General features: G+C 37.0%; 1 protein-coding gene across 1 annotated transcript in view; it reads right to left on the minus strand.

Moving 5' to 3' along the window:
* Positions 1 to 20,415, minus strand: part of AXDND1 (axonemal dynein light chain domain containing 1) — a 99,158-nt gene that overhangs the window by 26,426 nt on the left and 52,317 nt on the right. The window contains exons 17-18 of the mRNA XM_081299384.1: positions 9,421 to 9,619; positions 7,042 to 7,135 (exon numbers count right to left, since the gene is read on the minus strand). Coding sequence (XP_081155510.1) covers positions 7,042 to 7,135; positions 9,421 to 9,619 — 293 coding nt within the window. The remainder of the gene's footprint in view (positions 1 to 7,041; positions 7,136 to 9,420; positions 9,620 to 20,415) is intronic.

Here is a 20,415-nt window from a genome sequence, read left to right on the forward strand (position 1 = left end):
TTAGGACCTTCAGAGACAGTTGAATTAGATCCTGAAACAGGACCAACACAAATCCCTACTGGGATTTTCGGGCCGCTTCCTGAGAATACTGTAGGTTTAATTTTGGGGCGTAATAATTTAAAGGGAGCCATTGAAGTAATACCTGGTGTAATAGATTCAGAATTTAAGGGGCAATTATATGTTACTGTAAGGTCCAATTATGCCCTAAGACTCACCCCAAAGGATATTTTTGCTCAATTAATATTATTGCCTTGTGTCTCAGAAAGGCACCTGCCGGTAGATTCAGTTTCTAAACCGCCGGACAGAGTATATTGGTCCCAGTTAGTGCGACAAGAACGCCCTTTATTAAAACTTAAAATTAATAATAAAAATTTCCTAGGCATCATAGACACAGGGGCTGATAGCTCAATATTGTCCAGCCGGTTTTGGCCCAGGACATGGCCCTTACATACAGCATCAGCTAACCTAGAAGGAATAGGACAGGTTTCACAGCCTGCTCAAAGTGCCAACTATCTCCATTGGGAAGATTCTGATGGGAACAGTGGAGTATTTAAACCTTATGTGTTAGAGTCTTTACCAGCTAATCTATGGGGAAGAGATATATTAGCCAAAATGGGACTGTTACTAGTTACTTCAAATTCTATAAGATCAGTTGAAGAAGTTAATCAGAGGTATTCTCCTAGAGATGATAGGGAAAACCTTCAGGAAGAATATCTGTTTACAAGCCAGTCTCCACGAAATACTCCAGGCCAAAATTTTTACTAGGGGCCCTGAGTACTTCCCCAATCCTTAAGACAGCTGAAAAAATCACGTGGCTCACAGAAGAGCCTATTTGGATTTCTCAGTGGTCCATCTCCGGGGAAAAGCTTAAAATAATTCATAGATTAGTTGAGGAACAACTTCAGGCTGGTCATATTGAACCAACACTTAGCCCTTGGAATACACCTATTTTTGTTATTAAGAAAAAGTCAGGAAATTGGAGATTACTACAGGATTTAAGGGCAATAAACCAGGCAATTCAGCCTATGGGATCATTACAGCCAGGACTTCCCTCCCCCACAGCCATTCCTTTAGATTATAGCTTAATGGTAATAGATTTAAAAGACTGTTTTTTTCTCTATAAGGTTACATCCTAAAGATTGTGAAAAATTTGCTTTCACTGTCCCAACAGTTAATTTTAAGGAACCTGTTAAAAGATACTGCTGGAAGGTGCTTCCTCAGGGAATGCGTAATAGCCCTACACTGTGCCAAAAATATGTTGACCAGGCAATAGATCCCATTAGAAATAGCTTCCCTGATGCCTATATTATTCATTTTATGGATGATATACTATTGGCTCATATTAATCCAAAAGTACTTTCAGAAATTTTTACTCAGTTAGAGACCTCACTTACAACAATGGGTTTATGTATAGCTCCTCAAAAAATTCAAAAGGTATCTCCTTTTCAATATCTAGGTCAGATAATTCAGGGACGTACAATCCGTCCTCAAAATCTTCAGATAAGAGTTAAGGAGTTACGTACCCTTAATGATTTTCAAAAATTATTAGGAGATATTAACTGGCTAAGACCATCTTTAAAGTTAACTACTTCTGAGTTAAGTCCTTTATTTCAGATATTACAAGGAAATCCTTCTCCAACCTCTCCACGTCAACTAACTTTAGAAGCTAAGGCAGCCTTAAGGAAAGTGGAAATTGCAATTAAAAATGCACAGCTTACTAGAATAGATCCTAAAGAAATAGTATATTTATTAATATTTCCAACTGAGCATACCCCAACAGGAGCCATATGGCAAAGATTGGGAGTTATTGAATGGATTTACTTATCTCACTCCCCTCAAAAAACATTAATTCCTTTTCATGATTCTATAGCTCAATTAGTAATTAAGGGTAGAACTAGGATTTTACAATTAATTGGATCTGAGCCTGATATCATAATTATTCCATTTTCTGTTCAACAGACTAATTGGCTTTTTCAAACCTCTAGTTCATGGCAGATAGCTTTTGCAGATTTCCCTGGCCAGATAGATAGCCATTATCCTCATGATAAGATTGTACAATTTGCATCATTAACATCACTTATTTTTCCAAAGATTGTACGTTCCCATCCAATAGAGGGAGCTTTATCGGTGTTCACAGATGGTTCCAGCTCTGGTAAGGCAGGTTTCTTCAGCCGTGTTCACACAGAGGTAATGCAAACTTCTTATACTTCAGCTCAAAGGGCAGAGCTCCAAGCTCTGATTTGTGCCTTAGATTATTTTTCAAATGAGCCTATTAATATCTATTCTGACAGCTTATATGCAGTCGGAGTTACCAAAAATATTGAAACCTCAGTTATTGGCTTTACTTCATCACAGAAGTTATTTGAATTATTTCATAATTTACAAAAGACAGTGCTAATGTGAAAATACCCATGTTTCATTGGACACATCCGTGCGCATACTGACCTTCCTGGACCTTTGGTTGCAGGTAATGATAAAATTGATAAATTAGTAGCTTTTTGTCAACAGATGTCTTCATATGACTGTGCACTAGCTTCCCATTCCTTACATCATCAAAATGCTTCTAGCTTACGTAAAAAATTTAGTATTACCAGAGAACAAGCTCGTCAGATTGTAAGCCAATGCCCTAAGTGTGTTATTCACACTCCATCTCTGCCATCAGGGGTAAATCCCCGTGGATTAAAACCAAATCAGATATGGCAAATGGATGTAACTCATATTCCTCAATTTGGTAAGCAATGTTATGTGCATGTCATAGTGGACACTTATTCTAGATTTATTTTTGCAACAGCATGTACTAAGGAAAATACTCAACATGTAATTTCTCATTGCTTAGCTTTTTCCGTTTTAGGGTGCCCTATGCAGATTAAAACAGATAATGCTCCAGCTTATGTAAGCTCTGCTTTTCAACAATTTTGCCAAGAGTTTCAAATTAATCATAAAACAGGAATTCCTTATAACCCCCAAGGTCAAGCCATTGTAGAACGAGCTCATTTATCTATTAAGCTTCAATTACAAAAATTGAAAAGGGGGAATAAGATAATGACTCCCCAAAATAGCCTTAATCATGCCTTATTTGTTTTAAATTTTTTAAACTGTGACGCAGAAGGTCACACTGCTGCTGAGAGGCAAATGTCTCCCTCGGTGACAGGCCCCTTAGGCAGAGTTCTGTGGAAAGATTTACAGACTGGTCAATGGAAGGGGCCGGATCCGGTAATATCATGGGGCCGAGGGCATGCTTGTATTTTTCCAGAAGGTGCTTTCCGTCCTATTTGGGTGCCTGAACGTGCTATCAGACATGGAGGAAATAGAACCCAGACTCAAGCGACTGAGGATCGACCCGGAGGAGCCACAACCCAGAAGGAGGAGATATCGGAAAAAGATGAAGAAAGACCAGATTGAACCAGCCGAGAAGCTGATTTCGTGGAAAGATGTGAAGAAGCTGACAACCCAGGCCTCCCAAATACTTCGACGCCTAGGAAAGAACAGGACACCAGTCTTGATGGTAGCGACAGTAATTGCCCTACTGGGCTGTCAGGTAAAAGGGAATCAAGTAGACACTTATTGGACATATTTCCCAGATCCACCCCTGGTACATCCAGCTGTGTGGACTGGAGAATCTATTCCAGTATTTACTAATGACTCATTTATGATGGGAGGATTTACAGATACTCATATTACTCCCAATCATGTGACTAGATTTAATTATTCTGGCTACAGTGCCCAATTACCTTTATGTTGGTCACATGATAAACATGCTGGCTGTCTGAAAGTATCATTTGAAGAAAAGACAGCAATTGGTAAACCTAGACTGACAAATAATTCTATTTATGGGGACTTAAAACCTAATACTAGATCAGTAATTAAGATGGGACTTTCCCATAACAAGCCAGTCATTTCTGCAAAACCTCCACCGGTACCCCACTGTCCAAATAGTTCTATAATTGAAATTGGCACCTTTCCTAAATGGATGGATTGTGTAAATACCTTTCCTGTACAACATAAGGTGTCTAAAGCTGGTGGGTATATTTTAGACTGGTCTCCAAAAATTGATAAGAGACAATTACAAAGAAATTCTGCTATGACACCTGCAGGATTTGTTAGTAATATTTTTACTTATAGTGAAGGAGGTGTTCAAAAAGATATTTGGCGTTTAATTGCTGCCTCAGAGTATTTACATTTTTCAGACAAACCTTTACCAAAATTTGTCGGCAAGAACTGTAAAGAGGGATCTTGCTATGGCCTAAGAGCCTGTGTCCAATCTCCTTATGTTTTAATTATTGGAAATGTAAAAGTTAAATGGATAGATGATAGATATTTTGTTACTTGTAATAAGTGCAACCTAACCAATTGTATTTCTAGGTATAATGGAGGAAAAGGAGTGCTGATACTTCATCAGCCCTCTTTTGTTTTATTACCTGCTAATATTTCAGAGCCATGGTATGCTGATGCTGGTTTACAAGTCTTACAGCAGATTCATGCCCAGCTAACAAGACCTAAACGTGCTATTGGAGTCATAATTGTTGGTGTCTTAGCACTAGTCTCATTTATTGCCTCAACTGTCTCTGCATCTCTGACATTGTCTCAGAATATTCAGCATGCAAAATTTCTTAATAACTCAGCTCAAAATACTTCCAAGGCTCTGCGTAATCAAGTAAATATTGATGAAAGGATTGAGACTAAATTAAACGCCTTAGAGGCGACTGTTATAAACATTGGTAATGAACTTTCAGCCTTAAAATTTAAGGAAAGGCTTAAATGCCATGCTAATTATAAGTATGTATGTGTTACAGCTGCCAAGTACAATGCTTCTCTCTGGGATTGGGAGAAGGTTAAAAAACCATTTATTAGGTATTTGGCAAAATAGTAATAATAGCTTGGATATTCTGGAACTTCATCACCATATCCAAGACATTCAGAATAATAGAGCTGATTTTTCAGATCCTTCTTCTTTGGCTAACCAAATATTGAAGGAGTTAAATGGATTCAACCCTGGAAATATTCTTAAGCACTCCGCTTGGTACATTATTGGATTATTCTCTTTGCTGTTAATTCTCTTTTGTATTGTAACTATAGGATGGCGAGTCTTCCAATCAAGAATCCGGGGACTCCAGAGAGTGAACCGCCGCCTCATTGTTAAGAATAGAAAGGGGGAATATGTGGGGAGCCATTCTGACACGTGATTGGGTGACTCCCGTTAAGGGCCTGAGGCACTCTGGCTGTGTCGGAGTTATCCCGACCCTTTCCTGATGAGAGAGCCCATCCGTGTGGGGGTGTGCGTGACCACTGACCCTGGAGACCCAATCACTGACCCTGACCTTGGAGTACAGCCCCCCCTCAACCTTCATTGGATGGAATTCTCCCCTGAATCTCTTGTCCCCCCAAATAAAAGGCTACTCCCCGGCATGTTCGCTCTCTCTCTCTCCTGCTAGCCCAGAGTAATCCTCGCTGCCCTGCTGGGCAGCTTGAGGCGGGGACCAGGGAGGCGAGCCGTCTCGGACCTAGCAATATAAAATAAGGTACTGTCTGTGTGTTTTATTTTGATCTCTTCTAACTAACTTAATGCCAGAACCTCATTAATGAAACCACTGCGCAGGTCGCGTGGTAGACTGAACTTCTAGAATACCCCCCAAAAAAATGAGTTCAAGATTTCATGGAGATCAAACCCTAATAGTAAACTGAGTATTTGCCAAGATGGGTTTAATATAGCAACACCATAAGACACCAACAATGCCAGAATGTTCTTCCTAGCTTCATTCAACAAAAATTGAGTCCCACCTATGTGACATGCACTCCATCTCCTTTTTTCTTTTTCATTTTTTGTTGTCTCTCAAAAGACACTGGAATTTTCCCCAAGCCTAAGGATCCCATGGATCCGTACTTCCAGACTTAACATATTTGCTCCTCAATTCTTGGTGTCTACAGGTTGATAACAAGTTGACAGAATTGTCATGTTTTTTTTAAAATTTTTTAGATGTAGTTGAACACAATACCTTTATTTTATTCATTTATTTTTATGTGGTGCTAAGGATCGAACCCAGGGTCTCACATGTGCAAGGAAAGCACTCTACTGCTGAGCCATAACCCTAGCCCAGAATTGTAATGTTTCTTCAGTAGTTGTTCCCATATAACATGGTGTTGCTGCCTTTCAAATTCCTAACTTAAGCAATATTAAAATGAATTAAGTTTATTGATTCTATAAGATCAAATATTTGCATCTCTTATAATAAGAAATTCCTATGTACATTCTGATTCTAAAAAGAGTTGGCAGTAAGAGTAAATGTAGTAAACTAAGACATCCTTGGAAATCATTATTTAATATTTACTAGCTTATGGATTTATTAATCCATAAGCTTTGGTTTTTTTCACAATTGCAGAATAATTCTGTTTTTCTAGTAATTACAGACCAACAGTACTGATGCATCTCGCTTTTCACCTAGTAACATGTTCAGGTAGGGACTGAAGGAATGACAGAAACACAATCCTACAAAAGTCTTTAAAATGGCCATATCCCTGACTAATGCCACTGAGGAAAACAATGTCAGTATACTTAGCAAAGAGTAAAGATAATACTTAGAACTTTAAAACTCCATTCCAGATGCAAGAACATTATGCATTTAAAAATATATTGAGGTCACATAGATGTATAACCAATGTGATCCTGCAATCTGTACACGTGGAAAAATGAGAATTCATACCCTATTTGAATCAAATGTACGATATGTCAAGATCATTGTATTGTCTTGAGCAACTAATAAAAAAATAAAAATATACTGAGGGGCTGGGATTGTGATTCAGTGGTAGAGCACTTGCCTAGCATGTGTGAAGCACTAGGTTCAATTCTCAGATCCACATATAAATAAATAAAATAAATTTTGACATTGACAACTAAAAAAAAATCAATTGAAAAGCTAATATATAAGCTTCCGTTTTGTTCTCCCAATCTCCTGCTTCAGTTGTATATGTAGGAACTGGTTTGTCCTTAAAGAAAACCATCAGCAAAGGCAAAAAATAATCTCACAAAGTCTTATTCGTACATACGTGGCGCTGAAGTTCAATGTTTCCATTGTTAATTTCATTGTCTATCTTCAAAATCCATTGTTGAATCACGTTAAATATGTGTTCTTGGAATAGTCTGAAAGAAAAATCAGGCAAAATAAACTTAGAGTACACAAGTAACTATCAGCTAAGAGAAAGAGTTTTATTTGATTGAGCATAATAAACTTGGGTGTTGACAACTGAGTACTCAGGCAAAGGTGAATCAAAGTCTTGAATTATCTGGTGTGAAGGCTTTCCTAATGCCCTGGTAGGGAGGAAGTGGCACCATACCCACCTTGGATAATTCTATTTGGCAGCTTTTAATTGCTGGAACCGAAATATCTGACAAAAATAATTTAGAGGAAGGAAAAAAGGGCTCAAAACTTCAGAGGTTTCAGTTTATGCTCAGCCAACTCCTTTGCTGTAGACCTGAGGTAAGCAAAACATCATGGCAGACCTGAAGTGAGGCAAAACAGGTGGTGGAGGAAAGCTGCTCAGTTGTGGCAAGCAGAAAGGAGAGAGAGGGAGAAGGAGAGGAGAAGAAGAGGGAGAGAGAGCAGACAGACCAACCAGGGATAAAAATATAATCTACAACGTCATGCACCCATTGACCTACTTCCTCTAGCCATGCCTACCTGTCTACAGTTACCACTCAGTAATCCATTCAAATTATTAATCCACAAATGAACTGATCCACTGATTAGGTTATGACTTTCATAATCCAATCATTTCACTTCTAAACATTGCCTAACACATGAGCTTTTCAGGGGATACCTCATATCCAAACCACGACAGACAATATAGATCTTACCTCCAATATTAGCTCTCTGTTATAACAATTTACACCTTTACATTCACTCCTAGGTCACTAGGAACTACTCATATGAAGAGAATTGATTTTAAAGTTGACTTCCAGCATTGACAGTGGGAAGAGAAAGGCTGCCCACCAGTGAAATTGTTGAAAATTATTTTTCTTTAACAAACCATTTAAAGCCTCTGGAAATGGTGAGAAAGAGAAAGGAATAAAAAGAAAAAAAACACATTCAAAGAAATAATGACTGAAAACCTCCCATCTGTATTGAGAGAGAATAACTAACATATCAGAAGTTTAGCAATATCCAAGTAGGATAAACACAAAAAGATCCACACATATATCAGAGTAAAAATGCTAGAAGTCATTGATATAGACAATGTGCAAGGCCATAAAGTAAACATCAATTAATTTAAAGACCAGAATAATACAAAGTATATACTCGCAGCACAGTGAAATGAAATTACAAGTCAAAATAGGGTAAAAGTAGCAAACCACATAAATATGTGAAAATTAAATAACACAGTCCTAAACAACAAATTGGTCAATTAATAAATCATGAAAGAAATCATAAAACACTTTGAGATCAATGAAAACGAAAGTACAACTACCAAAACTTATAGACTGAAACTAAAGCAGTCCTTAGAGGGAAATTTACAGCTGTAAATGCTGATGGTAAGAAACAAATGTCTAGAATTAATAACGTAACAGTTCACTGTAAGACTATGGAAAAGATTTAGTAAAATAAAATCTAAAGAAAGCAAAAGGAAGGAAATCATAATGGCCAGAGTACAAATTAATACTATAAAAAATACTAGAGAAAATCAATGAAATCAAAAGAGAAGTCTTTGGAAAGATTAATAAACATTTAGCTAGATTTACCAAGAAAAAACAGAAGGCTCAAATTTACTAAAATCAGAAATGAGAGATGGGACACTAGTACTGATCTTTCAGAAATAAGAAGATCATGAGGAAATACTGACATGGTCTGGATATGGTTTGAGTGTGTCTAGCAAAGATTCAGGTGTTGGAAGTATGTCCTCCAATGTGGTAATGGAACCTTCAAAGGGTGGGGACTAGGAGAAGGCAATTAGGTCAGTAGGGTGCCAAAAGTTGGAGTTCTTATGAAATCTTAGTTAGCTCCTGCAAGAGTGAGTAGTTAGGAATAGTGAGCCAGACCCCTCCGGCTTCCTGTCTTGCCATGTGATCTCTCCCTCTTGCATGATGCCATATGCTGTGAGCCCTCACCTGAGACAGCATTTGATGTTTAGACTTTTAGCCTCCAAAACTGTGAGCTAAATAAACTTTTCTTTATAAGCCACCAACCTCCAATATTTTGTGGTAGTAACAGAAAATGAACTAATTTACAGGGAAACAGCTGAATTATATGAAGCATCTTTTTGAGGTGATAAAATGTTCTAAAATTGACTGCAGTGGCCCAAATCTATAAATGTACTGAAAACGACTGAATTACACACTTTAAAAGGGTGGAATGTATAGCATGTGAATTATATTTCAATAAAGGTTTTAAAAACATTCTCTCAAAAGGAAGAGAACTCATGGGAACTTACGGACCAGAATCCATATCCATGTGCTGTGGAACAGTGCCAATAATGTTTATCAGTGAATCCAACCGAGGTTTCATTTCATTAATTTTTTTATCAACTCCCTCCCATTCTTCAAGAAAGAAAGCAAAAGACTCCACGTTTTCCAACTTGTAACAACAGAAATCAAGAGTACCAACCAAATTTGGAATCATTTTAGAGATGCCTAGAAAAGTAAGAAAAGCATGACTGTTGGAAGTATTCGCAAGACTGCTACTTTAGTACTAAAAATATAAAATCCAACAGGGCATGGGCATATTTTTTCATCTTTTATTATCTTACAATTTGCCTAGCAGAGAACTTTGAAAAGATTAGTTCCTAAATGAACATTTAGTGAGTTTCCATTGTGCAAATTAGAACTTTTATGACTAATGAATGATTAATAAATTCTTTTATGATTTATACTCTTTAGTTTCTTATTTCCTCAGTAGAGAATCAAATGCATTAAAAACACAATCATCAACAAGAACGTGCCCTAAAAGGTATTATTATTCTGTTACGATTATGATGATGATAAACAGCTTCTTCGTGATTATGGGACATTTAATAACAGAAATGAGAATACATATGGTTCTTAAGTCATTTTTTTAAGTCACTGATAGGTTTGCATGAAGTTCATAGTTTTTTTTTTTGAGACTTAAATAGCACATGTTTACTAAAAACAGAGATAAGTGAAACAACATAGGAACTGCTATTGATAATATCTTGGTGTCTATTTTTTATGTAAATTTGTTTATTTATATGACAGAATGCATTACAATTCTTATTACATATACAGAGCACAATTTTTCATGTCTGGTTACATAGTTTCATATCTCTGTATACTTAGTATATTCACACCAATTTGTGTCTTCATACATGTACTTTGGATAAAAAGGATCATCACATTCCACCATCATTAATTACCCCATGCCCTCCCTTCCCCTCCAACCCCTCTGCCCTATCCAGAGTTCATCTATTCCTCCCATGCTCCCACTCCCTATCCCACTATGAATCAGCTTCCTTATATCAAAGAAAACATTCAGCATTTGGTTTTTTGGGATTGGCTAACTTCACTTAGCCAATCCATTTACCTAACTCCATCCATTTACCTGCAAATGCCATGATTTTAATTCTCTTTTATTGCTGAGTAATATTCCATTGTATATATATGCAACTTTTTTAATCCATTCATCTATGAAGGACATCTATGTTGGTTCCACAGTTTAGCTATTGTGAATTGTGCTGCTATGAACATTGATGTGGCTGTGTCCCTGTAGTATGCTGTTTTTAAGTCCTTTGGGTATAGACCCAGGAGAGGGACAGCTGGGTCAAATGGTGGTTCCATTCCCAATTTTCCAAGAAATCACCGTACTGCTTTCCATATTGGCTGCACCAATTTGCAGTCCCACCAACAATGTATGAGTGTGCCTTTTCCCCCACATCCTTGCCAACATTTATTGTTGTTTGTATGCAAAATAGCTGCCATTCTGATTGAAGTGAGATGAAATCTTAGAGTGGTTTTAATTTGCATTTCTCTAATTGCTAGTGATGATGAAGATTTTTTCATGTATTTGTTAATCGATTGCACATCATCTTCTGAGAAGTGTCTGTTCAGGTCCTTGGCCCATTTATTGATTGGGTTATTTGTTTTTTTGATGTTTAGCTTTTTGAGTTCTTTATATACCCTAGTGATTAGTGCTCTATCTGATGTGTGAGGGGTAAAGATTTGCTCCTAAGATGTAGGCTCTCTATTCACCTCACAGATTGATTCTTTTGCTGAGAAGAAGCTTTTTAGTTTGAGACCATCCCATTTATTGATTCTTGATTTTAATTCTTGTGCTACAGGAGTCTTATTAAAGAAGTTGGGGCCTAATCCCACATGATGGAGATTAAGGCCTACATTTTCTTCTATTAAACGAAGGGTCTTTGGTTGTATTCCTAAGTCCTTGATCCATTTTGAGTTTTGTGCACGATGATGGATAGGGGTTTAATTTCATTTTGTTGCATATGGATTTCCAGTTTTCCCAGCACCATTTGTTAAAGAGGCTATCTTTTCTCCAATGCATGTTATTGGCACTTTTGTCTAAAATAAGATACTTGTAGTTTTGTGGGTTAGTCTCTGTGTCCTCTATTCTGTACCACTGGTCTACCAGTCTGTTTTGGTGCAAATACCATGCTATTTTTGTTACTATTGCTCTGTAGTATAGTTTAAGGGCTGGTATAGGGATGCCATCTGCTTCACTCTTCCTGCTAAGGATTGCTTTAGCTATTCTGGGTCTCTTACTTTCCAGATGAATTTCATGATTGCTTTCTCTATTTCTATGAGGAATGTCATTGGGATTTTGATCGGAATTGAATTAAATCTGTATAGTGCTTTTGGAAGTATTGTCATTTTGATAATTCTGCCTATTCAAGACCAAGGCAGATCTTTCCATCTTCTAAAGTCTTCTTTGATTTCTTTCTTTAGGGTTCTGTAATTTTCATTATATAGATCTTTCCCCTCTTTTGTTGATTCCCAAGTTTTTTTGAGGCTACTGAGAATGGGGTAGTTTTTCTCATTTCCCTTTCTGAGGATTTATCACTGATTTACAGAAATGCCTTTGATTTATGGGTGTTGATTTTTATATCCTGCTACTTTGCTGGATTTATTTACTAGTTCTAGGAGTTTTCTGGTGGAACTTTTAGGGTCTTCCAGGTATAGAATCATATCATCAGCAAATAGTGCCAATTTGAGTTCTTCTTTTCCTATGTGAATCCCTTTAATTTCTTTCATCTGTCTAGTTGCTCTGGCCAGTGTTTCAAGAACTATGTTAAATGAAGTGGTGAAAGAGAGCATCCCTGTCTTGTTCCAGTTTTTAGAGAGAATGCTGTCAATTTTTCTCCATTTAGAATGATGTTGGCAAAATTACATATAAGAGGTTGTGAGGGGAATGGGAAAATAAACAAGGAGAGAAATGAATTACAGTAGATGGGGTAGAGAGAGAAGATGGGAGGGGAGGGGAGGGGGGATAGTAGGGTATAGGAAAGGTAGCAGAATACAACAATTACTAATAGGGCATTATGTAAAATTGTGGATGTGTAACCGACGTGATTCTGCAATCTGCATTTGGGGTAAAATTGGGGGTTCATAACCCACTTCAATCTAATGTATGAAATATGATATGTCAAGAGCTTTGTAATGTTGTGAACAACCAATAAAAAAATCCATAAAAAAAAAGAATGATGTTGGCCTGGAGCTTAGCATAGATAGCCTTTATGATGTTGAGATATGTTCCTGTTATCCCAAATTTTTCTAGTGTTTTGAACATAAAGAGGTGCTGTATTTTGTCAAATGCCTTCTCTGCATCTATGGAGATGATCATATGATTCTTATCTTTAAGACTATTGATGTGATGAATTACATTTATTGATTTCCATTTGTTGAACCAAAATTACATCCCTGGGATGAATCCCACTCAATCATGGTGCATGATCCTTTTTGATGTTTTCTGATGTGCCAGAATTTTATTAAGAATTTTTGCATCTATGTTCATTAGAGATATTGATCTGAAGTTTTCTCTTTTTGATGTATCTTTGCCTGGTTTTAGAGTGATATTGGCTTCATAGAATAAGTTTGGAAGTGCTGCCTCTTTTTCTATTTCCTGAAATAAATTGGAGAGTATTAGTATTAGTTCTTCTTTAAAGGTTTTGTAGAACTCAGCTTTGTATCCATCCAGTCCTGGGCTTTTCTTACTTGGTAGACTTTTGATGGCATCTTCTATTTCATCACTTGAAATTGATCTGTTTAAATTCTGTATATTATGTATATCGATGCCTTTGATATTTTGTATTTCATTGGAGTACAGGTTTTCAAAATAATTTCTAATTATCTTCTGTCTGTCGTGGTATTTCCTTTTTCATCACATATGTTAGTGATTTTTCTCTCTCCTCTTTATTAGCATAGCTTAGGGTCTGTCAATTTTATTTTTTTTTCAAAGAACCAACTTTTTGTTCTGTCAATTTTTTTCAATTGTTTCTTTTATTTCAATTTCATTGATTTCAGCTCTGATTTTAATTATTTCCTGTCTTCTGTTGCTTTTGGTGTTGATTTGTTCTTTTTCTAGGGCTTTGTTAAGTCATTTGTTGACTTTTTCTTCTTTTAAGGAATGAACTCCATGCAATGAACTTTCCTCTTAGAACTGCTTTCATATTGTCCCAGAGATTTTGATATGTTGTATCTGTGAATGTATCATTCACTTCTAAAAACTTTTTAATCTCCTCAATGTCTTTTGTAACCCATTTTTCATTCAGTAGTATATTATTTAGTTTCCAGGTGTTGGAGTGGATTTTATTTCTTATTTTATCATTGATTTCTAATTTCATTCCATTATGATCTGATAGAATGCAGGGTAATATCTCTACTTTTTTATATTTGCTAAGAGTTGCTTTGTGGCAAAGCATATGGTCTATTTTAGAGAAGGATACATGTGCTGCTGAGGAAAATTATCTCATTGAAGGTTGGAATATTCTATATGTCAGTTAAGTCTAAGTTATTGATTGTATTATTGATTTCTATAGTTTCTTTGTTCAGCTTTTGTTTTGAAGATCTATCTAGTGACGAAAGAGGTGTGTTAAAGTCACCCAAAATTATTTTGTTGTAGTCTATTTGACTCTTGAACTTGAGAAGAGTTTGATAAACATAGCTGCTCTGTTGTTTGGGGCATATATATTTACAATTGTTAAGTCTTTTTGGTGTATGTTTCCCTTGAGGAATATGTAGTGTCCTTCTTTATCCTTTCTGATTGACTTCAGTTTGAAGTCTACTTTATTTGATATGAGGATGAAAACCACTGCTTGCTTCCACAGTTCATGTGAGTGGTATGATTTTCCCCAACCCTTCACCTTCAGTCTGTGAATTTCTTTTTCTAGGAGATGTGTCTCTTGGAGGCAGCATATGGGTCTTTTTTTTAATCCAATCTGCTAGTCTATGTCTTTTGATTGGTGAATTTAGGCCATTAACATTCAGGGTTATTATTGAGACATGATTTGTATTCTTAACCATTTTTGTTTATTTTTGGTATTTAATGTGACTTGACTTCTCCTCTGATTAGATTTTCCTTTAGTGTAATCCCTCCCTCTGCTGATTTTCATTATTGTTTTTCATTTCCTCTTCTTGGAATATTTTGCTGAGGATGTTCTGTAGTGCAGGCTTTCTAGTTGTAAATCCTTTTAATTTTTGTTTATCATGGAAGGTTTTTATTTCATCATCAAATCTAAAGCTTAGTTTTGCTGGATATAAGATTCTTGGTTGGCATCCATTTTCTTTCAGAGCTTGGTATATGTTGTCCCACAATCTCCTGGCTTTGAGGGTCTGGGTTGAAAAATCTGCTGAGATATGAGTTGATCTCCATCTAAATGTGATCTGATTCCCCTCTCTTGCAGCTTTTAAGATTCTATCCTTATTCTGTATGCTGGGCATTTTCATTATAATGTGCCTTGGTGTAGATATGTTGTAATTTTGTGCATTTGGTGTCCTGAAACCCTCTTGTATTTGGTTTTCCAATTCATTCTTCATGCTTGGGAAATTTTCTGATGTTATCTCATTGAAGACAGTGTTCATTCCTTTGGTTTGAAATTCTGTGCCTTCCCCTATCCCAATAACTCTTAGATTTGATCTTTTGATACTGTCCCATAATTCTTGGACGTTCTGTTCATGGTTTCTAATTGTCTTCACTGTGTGATCAACTTTATTTTCCAGATTGTATACTTTGTCTTCATTATCTGATGTTCATGTTCTTTCTTCCAAGTGATCTAGTCTGTTGGTTATGCTTTCTATTGAGTTTTTTATTTGATTTATTGTATCCTTCATTTCAAGAATTTCTGACTGATTTTTTTTTTCAGGGTCTCTCTCAAAGTAATCTTTTGCTAGCTATATTTTCTCTCTTATCTCATTGTTGGAGTGATCAGTTTTTGCTTCTATTTGCTCATTTAGGTCATTCTTTAATTCTTTAAATATGAACCTTTTGAACTCCTTCTCTGACATTTCATCAACTTTGCTGTCCATGGGTTCTGTTATTATAGTGTCCTGGTTTGTTTGGGGCACTTTCCTCCCTTTTTTTTTTTCATGTTTTCTATGTGTCTTCCTTTCTTGCGGTGCAGATCTGAGACATTACAATTTCTTCCCTATATTCTTGTAGTACCTGTGCAGATTCTCTGTACCTCACCTTGATGTTGGGCTTCCAGACCTTGCTGATGTCCCTCAATGGATGCTACTGCATCCTGTGTCTGGGATCTGAGTAAGTTGGAATGTGTGGATCTGGGCCTCTGGGCTTGACCCCCTGAGATAGTCTGCTGGTAGGAAGGGGTGGTCTTGTGCCAAAGGCTAGGCTCTGGCAGTGTCTGCCCCGCTGGGGGAGGAATGAATCAGGCCTACTTAAATACTGGATCCCAGGTGGGGTGTTGTGAGCTGTCTGGGCTGGATCTCAGCTGGCTCTCGGGGTAGTGCACTGGTCAGAAGGGGTGGTGGTCCTGTACCAGAGGCTAGGCTACAGTGAGTGTCTGCCCAGCTGGGAAAGGGGTGGACCTGGCCCACTCTGTATATGGGCCCTGCAGAGGCCGGTGTGAGTGGATCTCAAGTTTATAGTTTTTAACCTGAACAAAGACTGAGTTTGGATCCTTATATGGATCCAGTAGACTGATTAATTGTGAGATCACAGAATATATCCTCAAAATAAAAAATAAAAGTGCTCCTTTTCCCTGAGTTATATAATAATTTAAAAACCAACTGTTTTTCTAGTCCTTAATGAAAATATTATCATTGCATTCATCAGTAAACATAGATCTTTTATGAGTATTCAAAATGAACTGTTAATTCTGCCATCGTTCATCATTTTTACTTCCTCATTGATTTTAAATAAATTTGCTACTTCATTTTTTTGCCAACTATATACTCTCATGGGTAAATCTTGCCATTTTATTTAAAACTATGTTATTGTTGCTACAGAAAATTATAATTGTTTTCCCATGTAGAGTAGTTTTAAATTGAACATCAGTGCTGGTCAATGGATCAGGGTTGCCTGGAACCCTTAACTGGGAAGTTTTTGATTGTTGTTTTGTTTTGTTTTGATACTGGGGATCGAACCCAGAGGCACATAACCACCAAGCCACATCCAGCCCTTTTTACTTTTTGCTGAAGCTGGTTTTAAACCTGTGATCATCCTGTCTCAGCTTCCTGAGCCACCATGCCCAGCCTGGGAAGGATTCTTAAAGAGCACATGATACACTGAATAAAGTACCTTTATGGACCAGGTGTGGTGGTGCATGCCTGTAATCCCAGCACCTCAGGTGGGGAAGGCAGGAAGATCATGAGTTCAAAGCGAGCCTCAGCAATTTAGTGAGGCACTAAGCAATTCAGTGAGACTCTGTCTCTAATAAAATATAAAACAGAGCTGGGGATATGACTCAGTGGTCGAATGTCCCTGAGTTCAATTCCCAGTACCACTCCCCAAAAAAATAAAGAAAAAAAGAATAAAGTACCTTGATGGATTTTTAAGGTCTTTCATGGGTTTGTGGGGAAGGAATTTTTAACATCTCCATGGCAAGCTGTGATATTAGTTCACTCTACAGGGGTGGGATAAAATTGAAGCTCAGAATCTAAGGAACAGAGGTTTTCACTTGGGACCCCTGAATCCTTGAAATACTCACCATACCTTAAGGATGAGGGTGGAACAGAAAGACACCAGCCCTCACAAAACCTTTAGTCAGACTCAGTCCCTGCTAAAATTAAGGTAATATTTCCCTATTTTAAATGTCCTCCCAGAAGAAAAAGTAAATAGTCATTCTGTGGAACATAGCATCATCCAGAGTCTCCAATTTTCTATAGACTTTTTCATTCATAATGTCCAACAGTCAACAAGAAAAAGTCATACAAAAAGAAATGATTGATGGAAGAAGAAACAGAAAATCAAAGTAGACTTATGAGGAGGAAAGAGATTAGCTTAATACTCAAAAAAATCACAATGAGAAGCCTAGGAGCCAAGTGCAGTAGCACATGCTGATAATCCTGTGGGAAGCTAAGTCAGGAAGATGGCAAGTTAGAGGCCAAGCTGAGCAACTTAGTAAGCCCTGTCTCAAAATAAAAAATAAAAATAGCTGGGAATATAGGTTAGTGGTAAAGCATCCCTGGGTTCCATTACCAGTACAACACAAAGAAACCTAGAAACAGATGAGATATTATTTGAATTTTAACTAACATTTAAAAAGAATTAACACCATTCTTTCAAAAACTCTTCCAAAATTAAAAGAGGAGAGAACACCTGAGAATTCTGAGACTAATACCAAAGACATTACAAGAAAACTATTGACCACTATCCCTTATAAATTTACACAGAAATTCTTAACAAAATACTAGAAAATTAAATCCAGTCACATATAAAAGTAGTATACATGTGACCAACTTGGATTTATCCCAGAAATGTAAGGCTGGCTTAATAAAAACCAACCAGTGTAATGCACCATAAAAATAAAGAGCCAAAACTACATGATCATCTCAATAGACACATATGACAAAAACTAATAACATTCATGATAGAAATACTCACTCAAGAAACCAGTGTTAGAAGGGAACTTTCTCAACTTGAAGAGACTGTTGTAGTTTCTTAGATTCTGTACTTGTCTTTTCACCATCCATTCAACATAAGTGCCATTGTATTAACTATATACTCTATATTCTTAATTCTAGGGCATCATTTCAGGTCTTAAAGTTTTTAATTCATTTTGAGTTTTTTTAATATAGTGAGAGATAAGGGTCTAGTTTCATTCTTTTTCATATGGATATCCAATTTCTCCAGCATCATTTATTAAGAAGACTTTCTTCCAATGCATGTTCTATAAACCTAATCAAAGGTCATGTGCTTGTAGATACATGGGTATACTTCTAGTATTCTGTTCCATTTATTGATGTGCTCTTTTTATGCCAATAGCATGCTGTTTTCAATTACTATAGCTTTGTTGTATATTTTGAAATTAGGTACTATGATGCCTCATGCTTTGTTCTTTTTGTTCAAGACTGCTTTCCCTATCTGTTTTCTGTGGTTTCATACAAATTTTAGGATTTTTTTAGCTCTATAAATAATCTCATTTGTATTTTGATAGGATTATATTAAATCTGTGGATCACTCTGAGCAGTATGGACATTTTAAGAATACTGATTCTTCCAATCCATGAACAGAGGGTATCTTTCCATTTCTTTGTGTTCTCTTTAGTTTCTTTCCCATTTTATAGTTTTCATTGTAGAGATCTTTCACTTCTTTGATTTAAAATTTATTACTAGGATTTGGTTTGTTTTTTATTGTTGTGTTGTTTTGTAAATACTGGAAATGGAATTGCATTATCGGTTTCTTTTTCAGATAATTCACTATCAATGTATAGTAATGGCTACTGACTTTCGCATATTAATTTTCTGCTCTGTTACTTTGCTGAATTTACATTCCAATAGTTTTTTCGTAGTCTTTAAAGTTTTCTATATATGAGATCATGTCATCTGCATACAGTTAGAGTTTGATGTCCCCCAATGCAATTTAAATGCCTCATTTCTTTCTCTCGCTTAGTTGCTCTAAGACTTCCAGTACTATGTAGAATAAGTGGTAAAAGTGGGCATCATTGTCTTGTTACAGATCTTACAAAGACTTCAACTTTTCCCATTCAGTATGTGATGTTAGCTGTTGGCTTGTATCTGACCTTTATTATGTGGAGATACGTTCCTTCTGTACCTAATTTGTTGAGTTTTTATCATGAAAGGATGCTGAATTTTATTAAATGCCTTTCTGAATCTATTGAGAAAATCACAAGGTTTTTGCCTTTCAATTGATGTGGCATTACTGATTTGTTTTCCCGAGTGGCCTTGAACTTCTGGGCTCAAGCAATATTCCTACCTCAGTCTCCCAAGTACCTGGGACTACAAGCATGTGTTACTGAGCATGATTTGATGATCTTTTTAATGTGCTGTTGGATTTGATTTGTTAGTATTTTGGCAAGGATTTCCTCATCTATGTTCATCAAGGATATGGGCCTATCACTTTCTTTCATTGCTGCCTTGTCTGCTTCTAGTATCAGGGTAATGCTGGCCTTACAGAATGAGTTTGGAAGAATTTCCTCCTCTTCAATTTTTTGGAATAATTTAATAAGAAGTGGTATTGGTTATATTTTAAATATTTTTTAGAAATCTTCAGTGAAGTCATCTGGCACCAGGTGGATCCAAAAGCTCCACTGGGTAGGTACTGGGGATAGGGACCATTAGGATCTTCCCAATGTTAGGTTTTACCAGCCTGGCACTGAGTTTCAAGACATGGTTCTGTGTTCACTTTCCTGCCCTACTCCCCCTACTAGTGGTGTCTTACTTCTTGCTGTCTGCCTGAGGTTGGAGGAGGGATGGTGGAGGCAAGTCCTTGGCTGCCCAGGCTGACACTAAGCTGGGTTACACCTAAGTCTGACAACCACAAAGATATATGCAGTCTCCAGGGTGCACATTAGGCCTGATACAGTTGGCAGTGATGCAGGATGAAACATGAGTTCATTCTACTAGGATATATCTCTCTGACTTATGCTTGAGGCAGGACTAGAGGCTTCTATTAGAACTGGCCTAGGAATTGGGACATTTGGGCTCTATATTGTGCTGGGTCTAATGGAAGTAGATTCCACTCTGAGCTCCATGGCAGTCTTGTTTACTTTCCTATCCTTGCTCCCCTGTAGTTCAAGTCTTATTTTAAGCTGTCTGCTCAAGGTTGGGGAAGAGGCGGTGGCAGCATTCCCATGGCTACCATGCTATGAAGGGTTTAGAAGCTCAGTCTGCAAGTACTGGCCCAAGGAAAGGGGCTATGGGGTCCTGTCTGGCATTTGGTTTCATCATGGTGGACCTGGTACTAGGTTTTAAGTCTAAGGTGTGGACTTAATTCTCTTCTCCTCCCCACGTGAAAGTATCTCTTTTCACACTGTTCTGCATGG

The sequence above is a fragment of the Spermophilus citellus genome, assembly GCF_964194105.1.
Source record: "Spermophilus citellus genome assembly, chromosome: 6".
Classification (NCBI taxonomy): domain Eukaryota; kingdom Metazoa; phylum Chordata; class Mammalia; order Rodentia; family Sciuridae; genus Spermophilus; species Spermophilus citellus.